General features: G+C 41.5%; 2 protein-coding genes across 6 annotated transcripts in view; one reads left to right on the top strand and one right to left on the bottom strand.

The window, feature by feature from the left end:
• MAP3K15 (mitogen-activated protein kinase kinase kinase 15) overlaps positions 1-2068 on the top strand; it is a 148331-nt gene extending 146263 nt beyond the window's left edge. For 4 of the 5 annotated variants that reach the window (XM_059911656.1, XM_059911657.1, XM_059911658.1 and 1 more), the window contains one exon: positions 260-396. In XM_059911656.1, coding sequence (XP_059767639.1) covers positions 260-381 — 122 coding nt within the window. In that variant the 3' untranslated portion in view covers positions 382-396. Of the gene's footprint in view, positions 1-259; positions 397-451; positions 529-1208 lie in introns of those variants that run through there. The other variant, XM_059911660.1, reaches the window with a different exon arrangement.
• PDHA1 (pyruvate dehydrogenase E1 subunit alpha 1) lies at positions 159-23769 on the bottom strand. Its single transcript, XM_059911661.1, has 11 exons — positions 23587-23769; positions 11455-11514; positions 10708-10881; positions 9785-9911; positions 8997-9088; positions 8053-8145; positions 7043-7198; positions 6720-6791; positions 4589-4656; positions 3276-3384; positions 159-2776 (listed from the first exon to the last, which is right to left on the bottom strand). The coding sequence occupies exons 1-11, from the start codon at positions 23641-23643 to the stop codon at positions 2612-2614; spliced, it is 1173 nt and encodes a 390-aa protein (XP_059767644.1). The 5' UTR covers positions 23644-23769; the 3' UTR covers positions 159-2611.
• Between the last annotated feature and the right edge of the window lie 4182 nt (positions 23770-27951).

Below are 27951 nucleotides of genomic sequence, written 5' to 3'. Positions count from 1 at the left end.
AATACACATTTAAAGGAGGAGATAATTAGTTTGAAGTTCAATATATTAAAGGTATCACAGGTACGGAATATTTTTAATCTCTGTAAAGTGACTCCAAGGACTATGGACTGTTGCACAGTGTTGTAGCAGAGCAGCTGAGCCAGGTTTAATCCACTTCCTTTTCACATCACATTCTGGAAAGTTTATTTCATCCAACTTGTTACTTGAAGAGTTTTGCTGTTACACATCAGTATACAACATAAATTTCTAATCATTACAGAGATTACAGAGAACTCAGCGTCCCCTCCTCGGTCTTACGGGCAGAGAACAGATAAAGAGCTTGTCGGTTGGTTGCAACTGCAAGGAGCGGATACGAAAACAATTGAAAAGGTAAACTTATAACCAAACAAACCATTCCTGTGCTATCATTACAGAGCTGCTTAGCTCTTAATGTATTTGATCTTTGTTTCAGATTCTTGAAGAAGGTTATACACTTTCTGATATTCTTAATGATATCACTAAGGAAGACCTAAGGTACCTTAGACTACGGTAAGAATAGCCTCAAAACAAAAACTTTGTGGAACAGAAAATGACTTTTTTGGTGTAATTAGGCTTTTAAGTAAAGCAGTAGAAAACAAATTGCTGGTAACTTTCCCCCCTTCATTAACGTTAACTCCCTTTTCTATGGCTTAGTCAGGAAAAAAACTACCAACCTCACTCCAAACTCTGGAGTTTTCCAAGGTTAAAGTTGGGGAAAAGCGGAGAGGGGGCAGAAGCTAAAGGCCCAGTAAGAAAAGTCAAGAGACAGGCCTGGCTGGGAGTGGAGTGAAGAGAGACATGAGATGCCAGTGGGCTACACCCAAACCCTTCCTTCTTTAACTTGCACCCTGCATTTTCATCCCGATGTCATCTTAAATAGCCTGCTCTGCACAGATGCACCAGCACTCCTGTACAATACCTCTCAGGCCATGTCCCACTCCTGCTAAGGCACAAGTGTCACCTCCATATGTGACGAGAACATATTCCTATATGTGAAGAGAACATATTGCTATTTTAGTTAAGTTTTTAAGTTAGGGACTGCATTTTTAAGACTAGACAGCAAACCTAGACAAGTCTGGAAGTATATACTATAGCTTTTGCCATAAGGGCTCCTAAAGAAGTATTTTGCTGTGTTGCTTTGAAGTTATCTTCTCTTACGACTCTAAAGAAGACTCCTGTTTGTTTCGTAGCGGTGGTCTCCTCTGCAGGCTCTGGACTGCAGTCTCCCAGTACAGAAGACAGGATCATGGGGCCCCGGCAACCCAAGATGAGGCTTAATCAATCAGCTAAGCCAGGGGACAGAGGGAGCAAAGAGCTGACATCTTTGTTGTTAAAGCTTCTGTTAAGATACACACGAATTCTGCTGCATTTACACAAGGGAAACACCACATGTTCAATGAACAATTTAAGAACTTGAAGTTTTAAAGAATTATGGAAAAAATTTTAACCTTTTATTTATCAACATGTTTTCAAGGTGAGTAGAACTTGTAGGTATTGTGAAAAGAGTGACTGTAAAACCTGGTCTTGACATCCCAGAGTATTAGGGAATCCTTAAAAATGAATTTTAGTTTAATTTACTTCAATGGAAAAATATTTGCTGGAAAGGTGAAACAACAGGTGTTTAAAATAACAAAAAGGCTGGGAATCACTGTTTTAGATTATACATTTCATACATTACTAGGCTGGGAATCACTGTTTTAGATTATACATTTCATACATTATTATTACTAGGCTGGGAATCACTGTTTTAGATTATACATTTCATACATTATTATTACTAGGCTGGGAATCACTGTTTTAGATTATACATTCCATACATTACTATTAACTGGAATTGCACTTAAAATTCAAAAAAGATAAAATTGATAAGAATATGCCTTGTATTTAATGTTTGATATGAATGTAAATAGAAAACTATTAAGAAAATAGCTTCATATTTATACTGAATGCATAAATGGAGAAAACTAAGTTATTTGGCCTTTAAAATGAAGTAGTCTTATTTAAAAATCGAATTGTCCTTCTACCCCTGCCTGGTTATAATAAATATTGTGTTTTATTAAGGAGAAATGATGGTTCAGTGTGAACAGGCTTCAGCACCAACATGCACACAAATGGGGGCGTGTGTGCACGTTAGGGTACACCAGGTAAGCTGTTGGGCACTGGGAGGGACAGGACAATGATCGCCCCACAAAAAGGTGGCAGAGTTGGACAGGCATATAAGGAATTGTTTTTTCCTTTTAGTAACTAAAAAAGTATTTGTTAAACTAGTATACAACTAAACCAAATAGAATTATTATTTTAAAGAAGTAATTTGAAGGAGGGTTAAGCAAACTCTTATTACCTATTTTAAGACCTACATAACTAAAATAACCTTTATAAGATCCATACTATCCTTAAGATTTAACATTAAAAGAAAGACGTTATACCTTTTAATGCAACACTGTACAAACCACATGCAATTACACTATCTATCTATCTATCTAAATCTACACTTTCTTTCTATAGGTTTTTTTCCTCCTTAACAAAGTTGAGAACCCAAAGCATTCCTTACAGTTGCTGCCGAATAGCCCACTGAACGTGTAACCATCTCGCATTAACTGATGGACTTAAACTTGATCCACTGGTTTGCCCCCCGGACTTCAAAAGGCGGATCGCTGCAGTAGATGTGGTAGCCGAGTTCTTCCAAAGGTGGCTCAGGATCAGCTGTAGCAAACTGGGCAGCATCCTCAATTTCTTTCCTCACTTCAACATCAATTTCCTAAAAATCAATCAGATTATAGTTCAAGAGATGTTCTGAATAGACAGACAGCAGCTTAGGTACCAACTTGTTCTACTGGGAACCTGTTGCTAGTTGTTAACGCTTCTACTAGTACTGGAAGTGTACCTATTATTATTGAAAATGTTATTTTAAAAATGACACAACGATCCACGAAGGAGTACTCTGGAGTACAGATACCAACATTTTAGACATATACCCTGGCGAGGGAACATTTATGAATTAAAAATCAAGTATATTTTCAGGAAAGAAGAACTGATGGTGGAGGAGGTTTAATGTCCCGTGAAAAATACTGGGTTGGCCAAAAAGTTCGTTCGGGTTTTCCCATGCCATCTTACGGGCCAACCCAATACAATATGTACTTTCCCATTTACTTACCTAGTTTACCTAGGAGTGGCAGCTGCTTGTGTAGAGAAAAACTGCTCAAAAAGGAGAGCCAACCTTCAAAGGCAGACTTTTAAACCATCAAGAGTCACTGTACCTTTAGTTCTTCAACACTGGCAAGATTGCTGTTCACCATCCTATCCTTGAGAAGCATGATAGGATCACTCTTACTTCTAACTTCCTGAATTTCTTCTCGTGTACGGTAACTATAGGGAGGGAAACAGAGTTACAAGTAGATAAGAACAGTGCCGGTATAGCAAAGACAGTCTGTGAAACACAGCAGTATGTTTCTGAGACAAAGGAGCACATCAGTACTTATGTCACCGTAGGAAGGGCAGAATTATATACTTTCAAAATACAAGAACTCATCCTAATACTCTGTAAGAAAGAAAGAGCTGCTCTGTCTTTATAGAAAACTCTACAATGGCAATTCACCTGGCTTCTCTGGCATTCTGACAACAGGGGGCCAAGTTTCTATTTGCTGCTTTGATCTAGAGGTAGGGCATGAAGGTAGTGGTGGAGCCTCTTTAAGTGTGTGGAGGCAGGGGAGATGGTTTTCTGTGGTGATAGCTATAACCTTTGAGGCAGCAGAAGGCTAAGCAGGAAAAAATATGTGCCTTGCCTTTCTCCCTTAAGACCACAGAGCAGTGTGGTGGCAAAAACTTGGAGAGGTTTTCCGATTCTTGGTTGTAGAATTGACCCTTGTCCTACAGCATTTGAAATAACACTAAAAGCAAAGAAAGGCTCTACCATTTTTTTAAGAACAGAATTACACCAAAAGTGCTTTCTTCCATATAAGTTGCTCTTCATAACATTTTCCCTTAGACCTTCATTCTATACTCAAAGAAGACTTTATTACGGCTTACTTTGACTAAATCTACTCTTAATTAATTATGCCACACTCCGCGATTGCAGCATTACATGCCAGAGTTACCAGGTGACAAAACTCCTTTTTTTTTTTTTTTGACTGATTTATTTCAACATATGGAATATCCCATGTGCTACTTGGTCTTGCTCCATACCAGCCAGAAGAGGAATATGCCATGAGAGAATCTGGGGTAATGCCTACAAAAGGTAAAAATGCCCCCAAGTATACTACTCTACCATCAGTCCTGTTTTATGCAACAATTCCTCTCTGCAATTGTTTTCTTATTGGTGCTCATGCTAACTAACATGTACACACTAGATAACTGTAGGAATTTTCAGAATGCTTTCTATATTGGAACCAATTTATTGGAAGGCACGGCTTTCAGGCTCAGACTAACTACTAAATCAATGCATGAAGCCAACTGGTGTCTGGCTTCAAAAGCAAACAAACACTGAAATGCTTTGCTTTTTCATGTAAGTAAGTAGCACCATTCAAAGCCCATCCACTTCGGATACCACACTCAAGTTTTCCCACGACCACACCTGACTCCAGGATCACTCATGCTGTGTCCATGGTAACGGTAAGTCTGCAGCTCCATCAGTATGGGCCCCTAAAACAGAACCCAGTGAAGGTTAGGTGAAACAATGGCCACAGCCTCAAACGTACATCCTTTCAGGATCAAATACCTTCATCAGATCTGAGTTGTTAAGAATTTCTTCTTAGTTGACTGACTCATTATCTCTTCTCATTTCTATTTCCTATTTATTGCATGTTTCATCCTTCTTATTATTAACAGGAACTTATTAATAAAAGCCACCCCCTGCAGCATATTTTGAATCAAAAAGGCAGACAATTCTTTATGTAATGTCAATGGGTTCTATTTCACCAGAATTGCATTTGATATATAATTCTTTAAGAACACCATAGATTTAATGAAGAAAAGCCTATCAGGAAGCAGGGGTGGCATTTATCTTCAGGGTCAATATGCTAGTCTTTCCGCCCACTCCCCCGGTCACAGGCGAAATCATCTATAAGCATTCTGATCAAGGCTAGAGAAAAATACTAACATAAACCTTAACAGAGTAAGATGAAAAGCTAACCTCTAGTCCTCTCGTACTTCTCCACTTCCCAGCACACATGAAGAGAGGCTGGATAGGTGAATTTCTACGTCACACCCATTTCATGCAGTGTTTTGTAGCGGACGGCAACCAATCCTGCTTCACAGAGATCTGGCTAGTGTGTACCAGAAAGTTGGCAGGTGCTGATCCTGCGACTGGGAGAGTCCGGCTACCACGAGGTAGCTTGCTCATGCTACACCAGCCCCCTTTTAGAAGACAACTTCGAACAGAGGGGATGGGGTGGATCTAGGATCCTTGGGCAGTTTGGTGTAGTAGTTAAAAGAGGGCGGGGGATGGAATCCAAGTGCTCAGGTTCCAGTTCTGGCTGTACTGTATAGTAGCTACATACCTCAGTTTCCTCACCTACAAAACAGTAATTAACCCAGCTCAGAGTTGCGCCGATTAAAAAAGGTAATACCTAAGTGCTTAGCGCGTTGCCTGACATACCATCTCTCAGCAACTGTCACCTATTGATTGTTAATCATCCCGTAGCCATTTGGAAGCACGGCTGGTTAGGCTAAGGGGATGGTGATGAAGGGGTTTTTCCAGACCCTCCCCTAATTCCAAGATCAGGCTTTGGTCAGGCTGAGAAAGTCAACACACACTATAAACTACTGATCCTGTTTCCACATACTGTTGGACGCCACATATTCTTTCAGGAACTGGGAGAGAGGGGGATGATACCCGCCACCCAGGGCGTGGACCCCTAGTCTCAGAGTCCTGATACAGACCACTGAGCCCACTGCCACCAACCTGCCATCTTAGTCATCTCATTTTCTTCTTGTTCAACCGTTCTACAGCTCCCTCCCCTCTTCACCCTCTCTTCCATTTTCATCACTGCCAGCCAAATCTTATTTGCATTACTGCCCAGACACGTGCGTGGGGGAAGTCACTGAAAGGTAAACCTCAGGGGCCTGCTTTCTGGGCTGTGGAACACTGATTTAGGGAGAAGAACATCTCTCCACCAGCTCAGATGGCATGTAAGCCTCTTTTTAGGCCAATCTCACTGTTCCCTTCTCCCTCCACTGCTATAACTGTAAGGGTCAAGATTCTTAGGACTGAAACAGCGTGACTAAGACTACATAATTTAAACATATTATTTAATTTATAGAAGACAAACTTATACTGGATGCCTATTTTACATAAGCAAAGTTCTGTGCAGGGCACTGTAGGAGTCCCCAGTCTATTCACTCAAGGGGCTTATGATTGATGATGGGGGGGGGGGGGGGAGTTAGAGGCACATAATTAACCAAACCAAAAGGCAAAACAGATTGTCACAATGAAGACAGAGGCAGAATGCTGAGGGAGCACTGGAAGGAAAGATTTACCCCAAATGGGGCTAACATGGAATGTTTCCCAAGACGTGAGCTATCAAGACCGTGTTATTTATGAAGGGACCCGATTCGCTTAACTGGACCCTGCTTCTATCTTTTACGCCTCAATTAGCAGCTACTCCTAAATTGCTACAATCGACACAGGAGGCATTCTTTTAACTTTAAGACAGATAAATGTCATTAGAAATCTCTAGCCTAGAGGCCTACAAGAAAAATCTTACCTTTCCAGATCTACAGTAGGCAGCTGCAAACCTTGTGGCCTCCCGGACACATAGGATATCCATTCCATCTACCTATTAATAAATGGGAAAGATTAAACACAACATTGTAAATTAACTATACTTCAATAAAATTTTAAAAATAAAAAGGAAAGGGGCAGAGCATAAATCCAACTGCCTAAAACCATTTTCATCTTACACGACCTGTTCATCCACTAAGAAAACAGAACTCTTTGATCTGTCTGAGATTTTCAAGGGCACTTGACAGAGTGCCTGGGCATCAGGCCATGAGGGTGTAGCTCCAGCTCTACAACAGGTGTCCTTACCCTCAGCCCAGGAATGAAGTCGCCTCTCTTGTAGTAATCAGTGCTGGCTGCCGCTCTCTCCACCGATGTTCCCATCCCATAGCGGTTATTCTCACAGATGAAAATACAAGGCAATTTCCACAAAGCCGCCATATTGTAAGCTTCGAATATCTGACCCTGGAAGTATGTATAAAAGTTCAAGTGGTTTCATTTTGCTGTTTTTCTCTAGACTTCATCATCCACAACAGCCGCTGCTCTACCCAGCAGAGAAAACTTTCATAGGATGAAACGCCTCACCCACAACTAAGCTTCTGAAGCAAAGGAGTGTGTGTGCTTGGGGGGGGGGGGGGCGGGGGGGGGCACGGCGCAGCAAACGCATCATCTCTTTTGCCGCTAAGGAAGTGACAAACCAAGTACTACTACTTGCTTCTGTAGGGCCAAGGCAGCAGTAGAGAATACAATGGGAAAAGATCGACATGTAAGAATGTACTACAGCTGCCTAGTTTTGTGCTTTATTATAAATTCTATGAGACCCTCTGGATAACCAGAGTGAACCAGTGTCTGAGAATCAGCATCCAGAGCAGGGCCTCACAGGGTGTCAGCCACAGACTGGTGATTACTCAGACCATGACCGAAGAGCAGGGGTCAGGGCTCAGAAACTACGAGAGGAGTCTGACAGTGCCTTGGCATTCAGGAGAATGAGTCTGTACATTACAGTACTGGTTTAAGAACTGGTTTGCCAAGGGTTAAAATGTAAATCAGTCCTTCCCCAGAGAGTCTGTGGAGCAATGAGGCAGAGCAGAGGTGAGCGTACTCTCGGGAGTACACCTATATAAAGCACTTGTGAAACAATGCCAGGACGTAAATCTCTAATGTGGCCACAAAATCAAATTTTAGCTTGCCATATAAATGGCCATTTCAACTAGTAAGCAATACACTACTTTGCCACAAACTTGAACTATGAATATTCAACACTTTGGACATAAAACTGTAATCATTATTGCAAAGTTAAGAGACACATACATACTCACCTGATTAGCAGCGCCATCACCATACAAAGTCAAACAGATTTCATCTTTTTCGTTATACTTACAGGCCAGAGCAATCCCAGCTCCCAGGGGCACCTAATATTAAGGACAACCAAGAAAGGAACCACAGAAATGCGTGAGGGAAGAAGTTAATGCTCTGAATGTTAACTCCTGACCAGAATGTGAGATAGAAGTGACACTGTCCCTACCCCAACCCTGTCTCTGCTTACCCTACCCCCAATATTATAAACAAACTGGCAAAGTAACACGAATAACTACTATCGTATTCTGTGTCAACCATTTAGCAATAACATTTATGCATTCAGAGATTCAACTGCTAATAAATACTAAAAAGCCAAAAAAAGAAAAAGAAACCAAGAATTTAAAAAAATACCCAAAACAAACAAAAAAACCCAGATGCTAGAACCTTAATATATTAGAAAGTAAACCGAACAATCTAGATATGATCTTATACTGTTACTTGTTGATTATTTACTAACTGATGAGAACAAGGAGGACGGTATAACCACAGAAGCTGGCTTTAGATTCAAACTAGGCCCTTAAGATCCTGACCACCTGCCTCTCCTGGTCTGGTACCAGTGCCAGCGCTGTCTACAGCAGGGAGAGAGGTGTGGCCAAGAGGATGTGACAAAGCAATTAATGTACTTAAATATCAATTAAAAGGCAAAGGTATAGTTCTACTGCTAGAGGCTCTTGCTTACTTATAAAACATAACAAATACCTAAAAGGAAACATTTTAAATCACTGTCCAAATCTATTTATTAAATGATCAAATGACAGGGTATGAAGCAAGAGGTCATTTAAAGCACACTGTGCCCCCCAAGTACTGAAGTACTTCAGAGGGAAGTTCTCTGGGGTACAAAATATTGCACAGATGTGGGCCAGGGCCAAATCCAGAAAATCATACAATCGTAGCCCTCAACTACCTGAGCTCCCACAATGCCATTGCCCCCGTAGAAGTTCTTGGCGTACATATGCATCGATCCTCCTTTTCCTTTAGCACAACCTCCTCTTCGTCCTAGAAGTGGCATCACACAAACATGACACATCACAGACCAAATATATAAAACAAACAAAATCACACCCTGAGTATTTACGTAGAGGCTCAACCATTAAAACTCAGAAACCGATTCAACTACATAAGCACCTGTCCCTCTATGCAAATACATAGACAAGTCCTCCTTGTCTCCTGGCCCCTTTATAATGAAGGTCAGACCAGTCCCATGTCCTTGACCTTTCCAACTTTTTCAGCTCTCTAATCACTGAGTTTTCTTCAGATGTTAGTGTGGTACCCTAGACTTTTGTTTTGGCCAGTTACAAACATCTTTCGATTTCTCCTACACTGGTATAAGAGTCAAGGGGGACAAAGGGACTATTGAGAAGATTCCTAGAATTTAATTTCTACCCAATGAAATACTTATACTCAATTTACTTTCTTTGTTAGATTTCTATTGGCATGCTTGACTGATAAACACTATTCTGATTTTATAGAGCTGACCTTTTACCTGAGAGGCCAGATAACCTCAAAAATGGTCAGTTTACTCAAAAGCACAATAGAGGTACCAGAGCACCAAAAGGGAGAGAGAGGTTTTTTTGGTTTCAGTTTTTTTTTTTTTTAACCCTCAAAAAGGTTTCAATGTTAACTATAAACGGTTAGCATATTAATAGGAGATCTGAAAACTTAATTTCCCCTTTTTTTAAATTAATAGCAAACCTGTAAGCTCTGCGAGAATTGCTCGGACAGAAAGCCCACGAGTAAACGTAAAGCCATGAGCCCGATACGCTGTGATCAGATGGTCTGTGGGGTTTATGCCGGCCTCCAGGCCCACACAACAAGCTTCCTGCATTCAAGAAAGAAGTGGCAATGAGTCAGTACAGTACACATTTCTAGTTAAAAGGTTTCCTAGACTATTATGAAACATTTGGCCTAGTAGAACTCTTCATTAATAACAACAAATACCTCTATTTTTCACCAGAAACAGCGTAGAGGGCAAGGCCCAAGCCAGAGCCATAAACTGGCAATCCACAGATACATTGTTTCTTTTAAGTCTGTATGGTGATTTGAAAAAATCCTGAATCAAATGTGAACATTAAAATATTGGGGAATTTCACATGAAAATGGAGACGTCTGTCTTCTCTCGAAGACATCAGCAACAGGAAGCAGCAGCCCCGTATTTCCACATGGCACCAAGTGGCTGTACTACCAGCCGGTTATGACTCTACCCCTGCGGGTGGGGCCTGTCTGCTCCACTTCACCACCAGTCCCTGTCACCATTCTCGATTCTTCATACAGCTGGCAGCCTTCACTCATTTATTCTACCTAACTGATCCCTGGTAGGCATTTCATTTTGTAAACCTTGGCCTAAACCCACAAAACAAAAAACAAAACAAAAACCCTTCCCCCAAAAGTATACTCAGTACAGGTGATCATAATGCTGTAATGGCACAGGAAGTCAGCAATGTGATACATGAGTAAATTCTTTAGCATCGCTTCCTAGCAGGTCTCAGCATTCTCATTTTTATTCTAAAATACCAGCCTCAAATCCTTCAGACAGATAAAACAGGGTAAAAGCCAATAAACACACACCATACTTCAATTCCTAAGTAACACAGTTTTATTACAAAACTACCACCCACCTGACCATCACACAAGTGACAGAAACCACGAATTATTTTCTGCTTATATAGCTGATCTGCTTTTAACTCCATTCGACGAACAGTCTGCATCATCCTGTAGTATTTGAGCCCATCCTCCCTGGTGAGCACTGTAGTGACAGGAGGGCCCTCTTCCAGCCGGTGAAGATCACATTTCTGAAATGGAATCAGACAATTATCTCTCAGTCACTACAATGTAAACACTGCCAACCCATTCTAAGATCTAACTCGAAATATTTAAATCGAAAACCAGCAAATACTGAACTTGAAAACCAGCAGGCGAGCACATCAGAAATACTGCATATTGCTTTTGATTCCTTCATAAAACTCACTGTGCAATGAGATGGGGTTTTGGAGGAAGGAAATCTTTCTAAGATGACTTTCACTGAAAACCCCTAGAAGTCCACTGAGTTATAGGTTGAAAGACAAACTTTCAAAGAAGCATTCTAAGAATCTTCTTATTCAAACATGTTACCAAATCACATTTTAAGTCCTAGAGGAGGTCTTTAATTTTTTTAGCTTGCTCTCCTGCTCCGAACTACCAAAAAGCTGCTACATAAAAGGAGTAAATTCTAATTTTTGCTAAACTTCTCTGAATCTTCGATTCTAGAATATTTGGAATAAAATGGTGAAAAGCATGAATATCAAAATGCTCTATTGCAAAGGTAAAACTATATATCAAAGTGTACCTGTGGAAAAAAATTTAACACGAAGCAAAACACCTCTTACCTTAATTTCAAATGTAGCATCATTTGCAAAATTACGGGATGCCACCAGCACTCTGCTTGCCTTGAAAGATCAAAATATACAAGTATATCAGTGCTTTTTATTGTTGGTTATTTTTGAGTTGTTATCCTTATTAATCAGTTATCAGGATGCAGTCCTAGAACTCTAAAAGCCCTAACACATTCATGGGCTATCTTCCATTCTGTTCACTGTGTTGGGATCTTATCCTCCAAAATGAATCCATGCTTTGGCCAATGAAACATGATTGTACCCCCATCTGAAGGCAAACTGCAGAAACCCGTCTATTTAGTCACTTTGTTTTCAAAGAAATTACAGTGAAAACATAATGAAGTTAATGGCCAAATTGAAGAGACTAGATAATCTGTGGGGTATGTTTATGCTATTCTTAGTCACAACCACATAGGCTGAGCAAGCTAATGCTTTACTTTCAGAATTGTTCTTCAAATAAAACTATGATTCAACTCCTATTTCAGGCAAATCACTTCCGATGAAACGGTACTATAAGAAAAATATTTTAAACTACACAAAGCATGAGATAAACACCTTAGTGAGAAATGTACAAGACAAAAGAAAAGATACCTAGCATTCCCTGACTTAAAAAAACAAAAGATTTGAGGGATGTTTTATGATTCGAACAGCACCAGAAGGAAGATATTCTCTACAACTCCCTTCCTTTTTTTTTTTTTTTTGAAATAATAAATGCTTCTCGAGAGGGCAGACAGCAGAAGCAAGAAGAACTACAATCCTGCAGCCTGTGAACAACAACCACGTTCACAGAAAGATAGACAAGATGAAAAGGCAGAGGGCTATGTACCAGATGAAGGAACAACATAAAACCCCAGAAAAACAACTAAATGAAGTGGAGATAGGCAACCTTCCAGGAAAAGAATTCAGAATAATGATAGTGAAGATGATGCGGGACCTTGGAAAAAGAATGGAGGCAAAGATCAAGAAGATGCAATAAATGTTTAACAAAGACCTAGAAGAATTAAAGAACAAACAAAGATGAACAATACAATAACTGAAATGAAAACTACACTAGAAGGAATCAATAGCAGAATAACTGAGGCAGAAGAACGGATAAGTGACCTGGAAGACAGAATGGTGGAATTCACTGCTGCGGAACAGAATAAAGAAAAAAGAATGAAAAGAAATGAAGACAGCCTAAGAGACCTCTGGGACAACATGAAACACAACATTCACATTATAGGGGTCCCAGAAGGAGAAGAGAGAGAGAAAGGACCAGAGAAAATACTTGAAGAGATCATAGTCGAAAACTTCCCTAACATGGGAAAGGAAATAGCCACCCAAGTCCAGGAAGCGCAGAGTCCCATACAGGATAAACACAAGGAGAAACACGCTGAGACACAGTAATCAAATTGGCAAAAATTAAAGACAAAGAAAATTATTGAAAGCAGCAAGGGAAAAACGATAAATAACATACAAGGGAACTCCCATAAGGTTAACAGCTGATTTCTCAGCAGAAACTCTACAAGCCAGAAGGGAGTGGCATGATATACTTAAAGTGATGAAAGGGAAGAACCTACAACCAAGATTACTCTACCCGGCAAGGATCTCATTCAGATTCGATGGACAAATCAAAAGCTTTACAGACAAGCAAAAGCTAAGAGAATTCAGCACCACCAAACCAGCTCTACAACAAATGCTAAAGGAACTTCTCTAAGTGGGAAACACAAGAGAAGAAAAGGACCTACAAAAACAAACCCAAAACAATTACAGAAAATGATCATAGGAACATACATATCGATAATTACCTTAAACATGAATGGATTAAATGCTCCAGCCAAAAGACACAGGCTTGCTGAATGGATACAAAAACAAGACCCATATATATGCTGTCTACAAGAGACCCACTTCAGACCTAGGCACACATACAGACTGAAAGTGAGGGGATGGAAAAAGATATTCCATGCAAATGGAAATCAAAAGAAAGCTGGAGTAGCTATACTCATATCAGATAAAATAGACTTTAAAATAAAGAATGTTACAAGAGACAAGGAAGGACACTACATAATAATCAAGGGATCAATCCAAGAAGAAGATATAACAATTATAAATGTATATGCACCCAACATAGGAGCACCTCAATACATAAGGCAACTGCTAACAGCTATAAAAGAGGAAATCGACAGTAACACAATAATAGTGGGGGACTTTTAACACCTCACTTACACCAATGGACAGATCATCCAAAGTGAAAATAAATAAGGAAACAGAAGCTTTAAATGACACAATAGACCAGATAGATTTAATTGATATTTACAGGACATTCCATCCCAAAACAGCAGATTACACTTTCTTCTCAAGTGCGCACGGAACATTCTCCAGGGTATATCACATCTTGGGTCACAAATCAAGCCTCAGTAAATTTAAGAAAATTGAAATCATATCAAGCATCTTTTCTGACCACACACTGTAAGATTAGAAATCAATTACAGGGAAAAAAACCGTAAAAAAAAAACACATGGAGGCTAAACAAGACGTTACTAAATAACCAAGATATCACTGAAGAAATCAAACAGGAAATCCAAAAATACCTAGAGACAAATGACAATGAAAACACGATGATCCAAAACCTATGGGATGCAGCAAAAGCAGTGCTAAGAGGGAACTTTATAGCTATACGAGCCTACCTCAAGAAACAAAAAAAATTTCAAATAAACAATCTAACCTTACACCTAAAGGAACTAGAGAAAGAAGAACAAACAAAACCCAAAGTTAGCAGAAAGAAAGAAATCATAAAGATCAGAGCAGAAATAAATGAAATAGAAACAAGGAAAACAATAGCAAAGATCAATAAAACTAAAAGCTGGTTCTTTGAGAAGATAAACAACATTGATAAACCATTAGCCAGACTCATCAAGAAAAAGAGGGTAGAGGACTCAAATCAATAAAATTAGAAATGAAAAAGGAGAAGTTACAACAGACACCGCAGAAATACAAAGCATCCTAAGAGACTACTACAAGCAACTCTATGCCAATAAAATGGACAACCTGGAAGAAATGGACAAATTCTTAGACGGGTATAACCTTCCAAGACTGAACCAGGAAGAAATAGAAAATATGAACAGACCAATCACAAGTGATGAAATTGAAACTGTGATTAAAAATCTTCCAACAAACAAAAGTCCAGGACCAGATGGCTTCACAGGTGAATTCTATCAAACATTTAGAGAAGAGCTAACGCCCATCCTTCTCAAACTCTTCCAAAAAACTTCAGAGGAAGGAACACTCCCAAACTCATTCTATGAGGCCACCATCACCCTTATACCAAAACCAGACACAGATACTACAAAAAAAGAAAATTACAGACTAATATCACTGATGAAAATAGATGCAAAAATCCTTAACAAAATACTAGCAAACAGAATCCAACAACACATTAAAAGGATCATACACCATGATCAAGTGGGATTTATCCCAGGGATGCAAGGATTCTTCAATATACGCAAATCAATCAATGTGATACACCATATTAACAAACTGAAGAATAAAAACCATATGATCATCTCAATAGATGCAGAAAAAGCTTTTGACAAAATTCAACACCCATTTATGATAAAAAAAAACTCTCCAGAAAGTGAGCATAGAGGGAACCTACCTCAACATAATGAAGGCAATATATGACAAACCCACAGCAAACATCATTCTCAATGGTGAAAAACTGAAAGCATTTCCTCTAAGATCAGGAACAAGACAAGGATGTCCACTCTCACCACCATTATTCAACATAGTTTTGGAAGTCCCAGCCACGGCAATCAGAGAAGAAAAAGAAACAAAAGGAATACAAATTGGAAAAGAAGAAGTAAAATTGTCACTGTTTGCAGATGACATGATACTATACATAGAGAATCCTAAAGATGCCACCAGAAACCTACTAGAGCTAATCAATGAATCTGGTAAAGTTGCAGGATACAAAATTAATGCACAGCAATCTCTTGCATTCCTATACACTAATGATGAAAAATCTGAAAGAGAAATTAAGGAAACACTCCCATTTACCACTGCAATAAAAAGAATAAAATACCTAGGAATAAACCTACCTAGGGAGACAAAAGACCTGTATGCAGAAAACTATAAGACACTGATGAAAGAAATTAAAGATGATACCAACAGATGGAGAGATATACCATGTTCTTGGATTGGAAGAATCAATATTGTGAAAATGACTATACTACCCAAAGCAATCTACAGATTCAATGCAATCCCTATCAAATTACCAATGGCATTTTTTACGGAACTAGAACAAAAAAATCTTAAAATTTGTATGGAGACACAAAAGACCCCGAATAGCCAAAGCAGTTTTGAGGGAAAAAAACGGAGCTGGAGGAATCAGACTCCCTGACTTCAGACTATACTACAAAGCTACAGTAATCCAGACAATATGGTACTGGCACAAAAACAGAAACATGGATCAATGGAACAAGATAGAAAGCCCAGAGATAAACCCACGCACCTATGGTCAACTAATCTACAACAAAGGAGGCAAGGATATACAATGGAGAAAAGACAGTCTCTTCAATAAGTGGTGCTGGGAAAACTGGACAGCTACATGTGAAAGAATGAAATTAGAACACTCCCTAACACCATACACAAAAATAAACTCAAAATGGATTAGAGACCTAAATGTAAGACTGGACACTATAAAACTCTTAGAGGAAAACATAGGAAGAACACTCTTTGACATAAATCACAGCAAGATCTTTTTTGATCCACCTCCTAGAGTAATGGAAATAAAAACAAAAATAAACAAATGGAACCTAATGAAACTTCAAAGCTTTTGCACAGCAAAGGAAACCATAAAGAAGATGAAAAGACAACCCTCAGAATGGGAGAAAATATTTGCAAATGAATCAACTGACAAAGGATTAATCTCCAAAATATATAAACAGCTCATGCAGCTCAATATTAAAGAAACAAAGAACCCAATCCAAAAATGGGCAGAAGACCTAAATAGACATTTCTCCAAAGAAGACATACAGATGGCCAAGAAGCACATGAAAAGCTGCTCAACATCACTAATTATTAGAGAAATGCAAATCAAAACTACAATGAGGTATCACCTCACACCAGTTAGAATGGGCATCAACAGAAAATCTACAAACAACAAATGCTGGAGAGGGTGTAGAGAAAAGGGAACCCTCTTGCACTGTTGGTGGGAATGTAAATTGATACAGCCACTATAGAGAACAGTATGGAGGTTCCTTAAAAAACTAAAGATAGAATTACCACATGATCCAGCAATCCCACTACTGGGCATATACCCAGAGAAAACCATAATTCAAAAATACACATGCGGGCTTCCCTGGTGGCGCAGTGGTTGAGAGTCTGCCTGCCAATGCAGGGGACACGGGTTCGAGCCCTGGTCTGGGAGGATCCCACATGCCGCGGAGCGGCTGGGCCCGTGAGCCACAGTTGCTGAGCCTGCGCGTCTGGAGCCTGTGCTCCGCAACAGGAGAGGCCGTGGTAATGAGAGGCCCGCGCACCGCGATGAAGAGTGGCCCCCGCTTGCCACAACTGGAGAAAGCCCTCGCACAGAAACGAAGACCCAACACAGCCACAAATAAATAAATAAATAAATAAAAATGTGAGAAAATTAAAAAAAAAAAAAAAATACACATGCACCCCAATGTTCATTGCAGCACTATTTACAATAGCCAGGTCATGGAAGCAACCTAAATGCCCATCGACAGACGAATGGATAAAGAAGATGTGGTACATATATACAATGGAATATTACTCAGCCATAAAAAGGAACGAAATTGGGTCATTTGTTGAGACGTGGATGGATCTAGAGACTGTCATACAGAGTGAAGTAAGTCAGAAAGAGGAAAACAAATATCGCATATTAACACCTATATGTGGAACCTAGAAAAATGGTACAGATGAACTGGTTTGCAGGGCAGAAGTTGAGACACAGATGTATAGAACAAACGTATGGACACCAAGGGGTGAAAGCCGTGGGGGGGTGGGGATGGTGGTGTGATGAATTGGGCGATTGGGATTGACATGTATACACTGATGTGTATAAAATTGCTGACTAATAGGAACCTGCTGTATAAAAAAATAAAATAAAATTAAAAAATTAAAAAAAATAAAATAAATGCTTCTCATTTATTACTGGGGAAAAAACAGATTAGCCAGCTGTGTTTTCAGTGGGTGAAATTCTGACAAAAATGCCTCTTTCTGAAGTTGATCTGTTGTTAGATCAACCAAGGTGACCTATGTGCAACTTGGACCACTGCTTGGGCTCAAAACAGATCTCGGAGCTGGTGTCATTGACTCATGCCATTTGGTGTGCAGATTAGTGGCATCTGTGTTTTAACCTCAATTCCTATTGCTACATGGGGCTGAGGCTTAGAAGGGCAGGCCTCTGACTGCACTGTTGCTATCTGAGTTGAGGGGGTGGAACCTGCAATGAGTTTTCAGTGAAGCTTTCTCTCTGTGCTGATGAGATTCATGCTACCTGAGTTGCCCAAAGCCATAGAGCACTTAACTGTTGGGGCTGGGGTACAAACCCAGCAAATCTGGCTCCAAGGTCTGTGTTACCTCACCTTAAGCACCTCACCCCCACGAGCTGCCTCCTCAAACCCGCACGGCCACCGAAGAGTCCTAGTGCTCCCTTCTTTTTTTTTTTGGCCACGCTGCACAGCATGTGGGGTCTTAGTTCCCCGACCAGGGATCAAACCTACGCCCCGTGCATTGAAAGTGCAGAGTCTTAACCACTGAACCGCCAGGGAAGTCCCCAGTGCTCCCTTCTTGATGTTCAGTTGGCTGTCACTGCTTGGGGCGGGGGGGTAAAAAGCTGCCAGAAATGTTTCCTTTTCACTCTGCTCACAGCAACAGTACTCTATGTGATGGCTAAGGTCCAGGTTAGACCACAAACATTTAATCAGTTAGGAGTACTGTACTACTTTAGCCACATTCTGCCACGTCACACATATGTAAACCAATATGACTTCTTCTCATGCAGACTTGAAGAACATTCTTCAGATCCCACAAAAAGTATGTGATATGTTCATACACTGTGTTACCTTACCATCCAACTTGTAGCAATGGACTTGATCTTGATGAGAAGGGGTAAGGTTGATCTACTAAGTGTACAAGCCAATAGGCAGAAAGCTATTATCTAGTGATCTCTTCACCCATCAATATACCATTATCCGATAAAGCCAACAAAAACCATGACATTGCTGGAGAAAAAAGCTGAAATGCTAGAGACAAATGCTTCAGTTAAGTTAGAGATTGAGAGAGTCCAATACATCTAAGAATAAGTGAAGAAAATTGAGAAATTTGGGAAGAAGTTGAGAAGTATGAGGTGACAAACAAAAGGTTATGTCTGGCAATCATGAAATGGATATGTTATTTTTGACAGTTAAGTTGTTTTGTGGGGCCAGAAATATATATCTTGTCTTGCAAAATAAATTTCCAGATACAACTACAGAAACTGCATTTTGGAGACTGAAAACTAACGACCAAACCAGTCAAGCAACAGTAACCAAGAAAACGAAAAATTCTCTTTCTCCATCCTAAATTGCCGACAACAAAGAATGACACTTCTACATAATAAAAAGCAAGAGGATAAGGTCAAAGATTTTGACTGTCAGAAAGCTACTTACATACTTTCTCCCATTTCATTACTATGAATCTCAAAAATAGTAAGATTCACTGATATAATGGGTGAAAGGAGCCACGTTAAGTGAAAGTTAAGCCAAAAGTCATATCAGAAATGTGAGGGGGGCCTTTCTCACCTTCTGAGATGGCCCACACTCTGTGGAGTGTGTTTCTCTCTAAATAAATCCACTTCTTACCTATCACTTTGTCTCTCACTGAATTCTTTCTGCGATGAGACATCAAGAACCTGAGCTTCGGGGCTTCCCTGGTGGCGCAGTGGTTAGGAATCTGCCTGCCAGTGCAGGGGACACGGGTTCGAGCCCTGGTCCGGGAAGATCCCACATGCCACAAGCAACAAAGCCCATGCACCACAACTACTGAGCCTGCGCTCTAGAGCCCACAAGCCACAACTACTGAGCCCGTGTGCCACAGCTACTGAAGCCTGCACGCCTAGAGCCCATGCTCCGCAACAAGAGAAGCCACCGCAGTGAGAAGCCCGTGCACCACAACGAAGAGTAGCCCCCGCTCACTGCAACTAGAGAAAGCCTGTGCGCAGCAACGAAGACCCAACGCAGCCAAAAATAATAAACAAATAAAATAAATAAATAAATAAAATAAAAATAAAACTTAAAAAAAAAAAAAAAAAGAAGTGTGAGGGAGGACTTCCTGATGGTCCAGTGGTTAAGAATCTACCTTCCAATGCAGGGGACGTGGCTTCGAGCCCTGGTCGGGGAACTAAGATCCCATGTGCCACGGGGCAACCAAGCCTGCATGCCACAACCAGAGAGCCTGCATGTCGCAACTACCGAGCCCGCACGCTCTGGAGCCCATGTGCCACAACTAGAGAGAAGCCCACACGCAATGAAGAGCCCATGAGCCGCAACGAAAGATCCTGTGTGCTGCAACTAAAGACCTGACACAGCCAAATAAATAAATAAATAAAATGTTTTTAAAAAGTTTAAAAAAAAGAAGTGTGAGGGAGATTCGGATCAAGATGGCAGAGGAGTAGGACATGGAGCTCACCTTCTCCCACAAATATCACTACCTCAAAAATACATCTACATGTGGAACGGTTCTCACAGAACATCTACTGAGCTCTGGCAGAAGACCTCAGACAAGAGGGCAAGAGGGCAAGAAAATCTCCACATAACTGGGTAGGACAAAAGAAAAAAGAAAAAAAAGAGAGAAGGCAATAGGGACGGGACCTGCGCCCCTGGGAGGGAGCTGTGAAAAAGAAAAGGTTTCCACACCCTGAGAAGTCCCCTCACTGGTGGAGATATCACCCAGGACAGAGGTGTAGCTTCGGAACCTCGGAGGAGAGTGCAGCAACTGGTTTGTGGAAAGCAAAGCGGAGAGAGACCTACACAGACGGTTGGTACCACGACCTTGCACTCCCCAGCTTGAGACGCTCCTCCACTGGGCTGGGCAAGGGCTGGGTGCTGAGGTTTGGGCTTCGGAGGTCAGACCCAGGGAGAGGACTGGAGTTGGCTACGTGGAGACAGCCTGAGGGGACTGGAGTGTGGTGCACCATAACTGAGGGAATACGGGAAGAAGCTTGGGCCCGCCAGAAAGGCAAGGGGCCATTGTTGGGGGGTGCACGAAGAGAGGGGTGGGACCGCCATAGGAGCTTCCTTCTCCGTGCGTGCACTCTCAGGCAGCAGGGCACCACCTACACGAGGTCCGGGGGGGCGGACTCGAGCCGCCACTGCCATCTCGGACTCCAGAGGCGGACGCAGACCACTGCAGCTGCCAACGGTCCCGTGACTGGGCACCAACCACTGCCCCCACCCTCCCCGGGAGCACAGGCGGGCCACGCACCTGCACATCCCCTATCAAGGGGATAACGACCAGCACACGCAGAGGAAAGAGACGGCAAGAATCCAAACCAAAAACAGCCCTCATGCCAAAAAAATATTAAACCCACACAAACTACGCAGGGAGGCACCTGCATATAAGTAGCCCTCCAAGACTACAGTAGATAATTGTTTCTCCTAAATTCAGAGAGTAAGAAAAATATAAGCAAAATGAAGAAGCAGAGGAACCACTCTCAGTTAAAAGACCAAGAGAATTCCCCTGAAGGAACAAACAATGAAACAGACCTTTTCAGTCTAGTAGATACCGAGTTCAAAAAGGAGATAATGAAAATACTGAAGGACTTAAGAAAGGCTATCGACAGAAATGCAGATTACTGTAAAAAGAAACTAGAAACTATAAAGAGGAGCCAAGAAAAATTAGAAACTTCATTTGCTGAGACGAAAGCTGAGCTAAAGGCAATGAATAGCAGAATGAATAATGCAGAAGAAAGAATAAGTGACCTCGAAAATAGAATAGTGGAAATTACCCAATCAAAACAGCAGACAGAAAGGCAAGTGAAAAAAAAATGAAAGCAATATAAGAGACCTATGGGATAATATAAAGTGTGCCAATCTACGCATAATAGGGATTCCAGAAAGAGAAGAAAGAGAAAAGGGGACTGAAAATGTATTTGAAGAAATTATGACTGAAAACTTCCCAAGCCTAAAGAAGGAAACATATCCAGATACAGGAAGCACAGAGGGTCCGAACAAGATGAACCAAACAGACCTACACCAAGACATGTTATAATAAAATGGCAAAAGTTAAAGAGAGGATTTTAAAGGCAGCAAGTGAAAAACAAAGTTAGTTACAAGGGAATCCCCATAAGGCTATCGGCTGATTTCTCTACAGAAATGCTGCAGGCCAGAAGGGAGTGGCAAAATATACTCAAGTCTTGAAAGGGAAAAATCTGCAACCTAGAATACGCTACCCAGCAAGATGATCATTTAGAATAGGAGAAGAAATAAAGAATTTCTCAGACACGCAAAAACTAAAAGAATTCAGCAATACTAAACCTACCCTAAAAGAAATACTCAAAGGTCTTCTCTATATAGAAAAGAAGATATAGGAAGGAGGAAATCACAATTGGAAAGTAAATTACTTAAATTAGCCACTATACAGATCAAAACAAAAAAAACCTATTTGTGACAGTGATGATAAACACAAGGAACAGCAGAAGGATGAACGTGAAGATGTCAAAAGGACATCAAAGTCATAAGATGTGGCGAAGGAGAGTGACAAAATGTAGATTCGTTTTTTTAGAATGCATTTGAGCCTATATGACTACCAGTCTAAAGCAAACAGATACAGGAAGGGATTAACATACTTGAAAAACAGGACAACCACAAATCAAGAACATACAGCAGATTCACAAAACCCAAAAAGAACACAAGCATAAAATAAAATCATCAAACCACAAAAAGAAAAACAAAAAGAAACAAAGAAGAAACATAGTATTAACTGGAAAACAAGGTTTAAAATGGCAATAAATACATACTATCAATAATTACCTTAAATGTCAGTGGACTGAATGCTCCAATCAAAAGACACAGAGTGGCAGACTGGATTAAAAAAAAACCAAGAGCCTAAAATATGCTGCCTACAAGAGACCCACTTTAGGGCAAAGGACACACAAAGGTTGAAAGTGAGGGAATGCAAACGGAAATGACAAGAAAGCGCGGGTTGCAACACTCATATCAGACAAAATAGACTTTAAAACAAATACCATAAAGAAAGATAAAGGACACCATATAATGATAAAAGGATCAATACAAGAAGAGGATTTTACACCCGTCCACATATATGCACCTAATATAGGAGCACCCAAATACATAAAACAAATAGTAACAGACATAAAGGGAGAAATTGACCGGAATACAGTACTAGTAGCAGACTTTAACACCCCACTCACATCAATGGACAGATCTTCCAGAGAATCAATAAGGCAACAGAGATCCTAAATGATAATAACAATGTTTAACACAGGTAGCACCTACTATGTACCAGGCGCTACTGGGAAAGGTTTACATATGTGTCACTCGTTTAAGCCTCACTGTCTCTCATCCTCATTTAAGAAAAAAACACAACCCCACGGGGTAAGTACTCTCATCTCCATTTTAGAGATGAGGAAACTGAGCACGGGGATCTTTAAGAAAAAACAAAAACCTCTTACTCAAGGTCACAGGGCTAGTAACTAGTGAAACTGAAGTCTGAATCGAGCCACTCTGTCTCCGGATTCCCGGTCAAGAGGAAGATTTAAAATGAGTGGGCTGGGAAGAGGCGGTCAACTGGAGACTCGAGGAAGCCCAAGGCCCCCTTTTCTGTCGGAGGTAAACGAACGGGCCCTTCCAGAGCGCACCGATCAGGCCGGCACCGGGAGCCGCGCCTGACCTCCACGCGGACCTTGTAAAGCTCCCCCTCCCTCAGTCGGCGCCCGAGGGCCGAGCCACCGCTCCCCTCGCGGCCAGGAGCGGAGCGCACGACGTGGAGGCAGGACAAAGGCCCGCGGCTCCACGAGGCGAGGCCCGGCCCGCCCGGCCCACTCAGCCCGCTCGCCCTGCCCTCTGGCGTCCTCCGGCCTCGGGCCCACTCGCGCCCCACCCCGGGTCGCTCACGCCACCTCACCGGCTTCTGGGCGACGCCCGACAACACGCGGGAGACGGCGGCGAGCATTTTCCTCATGGAGTGCGGGCAGTGGCGGCAGCGGCGACTCCCAACGACCCAAGCTGCGCGGCCCAGATGCCTCCAAGTCTCCTTCAGGCTCCCGGAGCGGACGCTACCACTTCACGCCAGCACAACGCGACGGAGACGTCATGTGCCTGGCCGGGCCGCGGGCCAACCAGAATGGCTCCCAGGGCGTGCCCCGCCCACCTGAGAGGCCCGCGGCCGCCCATTGGGTGTCAGAGCCAGAGGGCGAGGCTGCGGGATCCTTCCGTCACCAAGCAGCCGGCAGGTGAGGAGCCGGAGACCTGAGGGTGCCTGCGTGGGAAAGTGAGGCCACACTTCCAGGCCCCGCGGGAAAAGGACCTTCTTGGATTTTGCACCCCAGCTGAGCCACACACGATCGTGCAAGGCCAATCCTACTGAGCGTCCAGCCCTGCCGGTGCTGCAACTTTGAGCCTTTGCTCAATACACAAGATGGTGAAGATTAATATGCCTGTTGGAGGCCAAAAGACAGAACACCTGGTTTCTATAAATGGTTCTGCTGCTAATTTGTCTTTTAGAGATCATGTGACAGTTGTAAGTCTTCCCTATCTACTGTGAGCTAGGATTTGATGAAATAAAATTCATATTTTAAGGCAAGACAAGAAAAATTTAAACAAATTGTTTTTTCTCTGCCCGTTTGGGCCTCCTGCCTCCCCTCTTGTGTGCATTGTGCATCTGCATTTATGCATTAACCTGAACTCCCTAATGGCAGAAATACCTGCTCAACCATAAAGATCAATTTTTCTTTTTCTAGCGCCAGCCATGTAACCCCTTTGGAGATAACATTCCTTTCTCAATTCTGTAAGGGATCATGATGACCCACCACTCACCTTGGATGTGCATACATCTTTGGTGAATTTTATGTACAATGCCAATATATCATTTCCCTTAAAGATAGCGACGGGTACAGAACAGACCAGGTCACATGACCTGGGGAGATACGGGGCCATACCTAATGGAAGTTCTTAGCTTAAATACTTACATATGACCTTATTAATGTCACTAGCTATATTGTTTATATCCTGCCTATTTTACAAAATGATTGTTTCTTGCATCACCAGATGTGTGACTGAGCCTGTGATAAAAATAACAATGACTAGGTGACTTGAAATGATTCACCAAATATTGATATATAGTTCTCTTAAGATCAATGATGGTAATAGCGTAACTCTAGCTATGGGAAGAAGCAACGAGAGGGAACCATTTCCTGGACCATAGCAGACCAGTAAGACAGGCGGTCCAGAGGCTTTGGGCTACTGTCAACAGGGCCTAATCCACTAATAGCACATGGAGAGTCCTATCAATGAAATCCTGGCCTTACCTGGGAATGAGCATTCCTAGTGTCATGGGCCAAATTGGTCATGAAATGCCTCCCAAACCTTGATCTAAATTAAGACCGAAAGGGAGGGGTTTGTAAAATAAAGAATGTTGCCCACCACAACAAGAATCAAGTTGTAAGCTGCTGCAGTCACTGACCTAAAATATACCCTAAAAGGAATTCAGGGTGAAGAACAGGATGAGGCATTTTGTGCTCTGGGAAAACTGGCAGAACTGGCCCTCAGGTAGTTAGATATTTTCAGGAGAAAATTTTATGAACCCAGTTTCTTGCATCTTCCCATACTTGGAAAAGCACTAAAACCATTAACTAAGATATCTCTTCCCTCATGAACAGCAGTAACCTTCTGCCAAGATGTGTGTTTGATTGCATGTACCCCTTCTCTAAAATCACAGACATACTGGCCTCCCTGCCCCCTTACCTCTTCAGAACAGTTCTGAGCTCTCTGAGAGGCTGTCTCCCAGGTTATAATCCTCAGGTTGGCTCAAATGAAATTTTCCATTTCTTTCTTAGGTTGACTATTGATTAATTTTTTCCTCATTATAAAATAAATGTCATGGGGATGTAATATACAGCGTATGTGAAAGTTGCTAAGAGAACAGATGTCTTAAAAAGTTGTTGGGCTTCCCTGGCGGCGCAGTGGTTGAGAATCTGCCTGCCAATGCAGGGGACACGGGTTCGAGCCCTGGTCTGGGAAGATCCCACATGCCGCGGAGCAACTAGGCCCGTGAGCCACAATTACTGAGCCTGCGCGTCTGGAGCCTGTGCTCCACAACAAGAGAGGCCCGCGCACCGCGATGAAGAGTGGCCCCCACTTGCCGCAACTAGAGAAAGCCCTTGCACAGAAACCAAGACCCAACACAGCCATAAATTAATTAATTAATTTAAAAAGTTGTTATCACGAGAAAAAATGTGTAATTATGCATAGTCATGGATGTTAACTAGACTTATTGTGATAATTTCACAATATCTATAAATATTGAATCATTATGTTGTACACCTGAAACTAATATAGTATGTCAATTATACCTCAATAGAAAAAGATCCATTTCATTTCTTAAAGGAAAATAAACTTTGACAGTCTCTATAATAATGTAAAAAAAAAAAAAAAAAGAAAGAAAGAAAAGAAGAGAGGAGGGTTTCAGAGCTTGGGTAGAACTGGAGATGAGGGACTCCTCTCTCCAGCACTCCGGCCTGGCCAGTTTATGACCAGCTTCTCTGGGTGAAGCCGGAGGATTTAGATTAGGGATCTTGAAATATGCCTTTTGACCTTTCCTTTACAAAGCACCCTAAAACTTCTCAATCAAGCTGAACTTTAGAGCAAACCGTGGTCCTTACCATGCCTTGGGCTTTCTTGGTGGGAGCCATCCCCCCAGTGGATGACTTAGAAAAATCATATATACAGGTCATAAAAGTCAATGAATATTTGAGTGTTTTTGATGGTGCTAGACTCCATGCTGTTGGAAGGACTATTTTTATTTATTTTTTGGGGGGGAGCCGTGCTGCGTGGTTTGTGGAATCTTAGTTCCCCGAACAGGGATCGAACCCAGGTCCTCAGCAGTGAAAGCGCAGAGTCCTAACCACTGGACCACCAGGGAATTCCCTGTCGGAAGGATTATGGCTAGGGGCTCTTTTGACTTCGGAGCCACAGAAATGTTTTCCATAACCATAACACAAAATGGATACAAATGGAGACAAAATGCAACACAAATGGAGACAAAATGCAACAAATGAATTTAACCAAATACGAAGTTGTTGACCTAACCCCACAGGGAATGACCTGAACAACACAGTAATAAAGCCAGAAAAAAAGAACTTCCCTAAAAAGGCTTAAATTGTTTTCAGTTATCAGTGTCATTGTTATTGGAGACCACACACACACACACACACACACACACACACACACACACCGATAAAGTGAATATATAATTATGTTGATGTCATTAGGAACCAAGATTTTCAACGTGAAACAAGAGACACAAATATAAAATGAAAGTAAAAGAAGCTTAGTGGTACTGATTTTGAACTGGAAATAACAGTATAAACTCATGACTATTTTCCCCTTAAAAAATATACATCCTAACTCTCTCCACTGGAAGACCTAGAAGCAAAGAGCCGCCCAATAGTAATTACTCTGAAAACTGGTAAAGGGAAAGAATTGAGGATTTATCCTCCCTCTCCTATACAGACTGAATTTCAAGGTAAACCAATAGCTGATAGGGGAAAGTTTTTTTTTTTTAACTTTTTATTTTATATTGGAGTACAGCCGATTAACAATGTTGTGATAGTTTCAGATGCACAGCAAAGGGACTCGGCCATACATATGCATGTATCCATTCTCCCCCAAACTCCCCTCCCATCCAGGCTGCCACCTAACATTGAGCAGAGTCCCCTGTGCTATATAGTAGGTCCATTGGTTATCCATTTTAAATACAGCAGTGTGTGCATGTCAATCCCAAACTCCCTGACTATCCCTTCCCCCTATCCTTCCACCACCCCCCCCCCGGAAAGTTCTTTATAGAAAAGTTTTCACTAATAAAGAAGGAATCCTAGAGTTTTAATATCCCCATCTTGCAACCCTCAAGGAGATGATGGATCTAGCCATTGGGGAACTTTATAAAGTAGGATCAAATTGAGAACATCTGGTCAACCAGCAGCCTATGCTCCTGCCCCAAGAGAAGCTCAGGTGCCTCCTCACCTGAGGCATGTTCTTGCCTCCTATCACACTGGAATCCCATCAAGCCTTCAGGCTTCCTGCCAGCTTACAGGATGGAATCTGTAAAATCAAAACATGCAAGAAGTATTACGGAAGAGATGGCCTAGTGTCTTTAAAAAGCAAATGGCAAGATAAAAGAAAAAATAAGTGGATGCAGGAATCGTCACATGTTATGAGACTTAGAGACTTATCAGCCAAAAGCAACCTGTGGATCCCGGCTGCATTCCAAAAA

This window comes from Balaenoptera ricei, chromosome X (assembly GCF_028023285.1).
Source record: "Balaenoptera ricei isolate mBalRic1 chromosome X, mBalRic1.hap2, whole genome shotgun sequence".
Taxonomy (NCBI): domain Eukaryota; kingdom Metazoa; phylum Chordata; class Mammalia; order Artiodactyla; family Balaenopteridae; genus Balaenoptera; species Balaenoptera ricei.
This window is presented reverse-complemented; position numbering and strand designations above follow the sequence as displayed.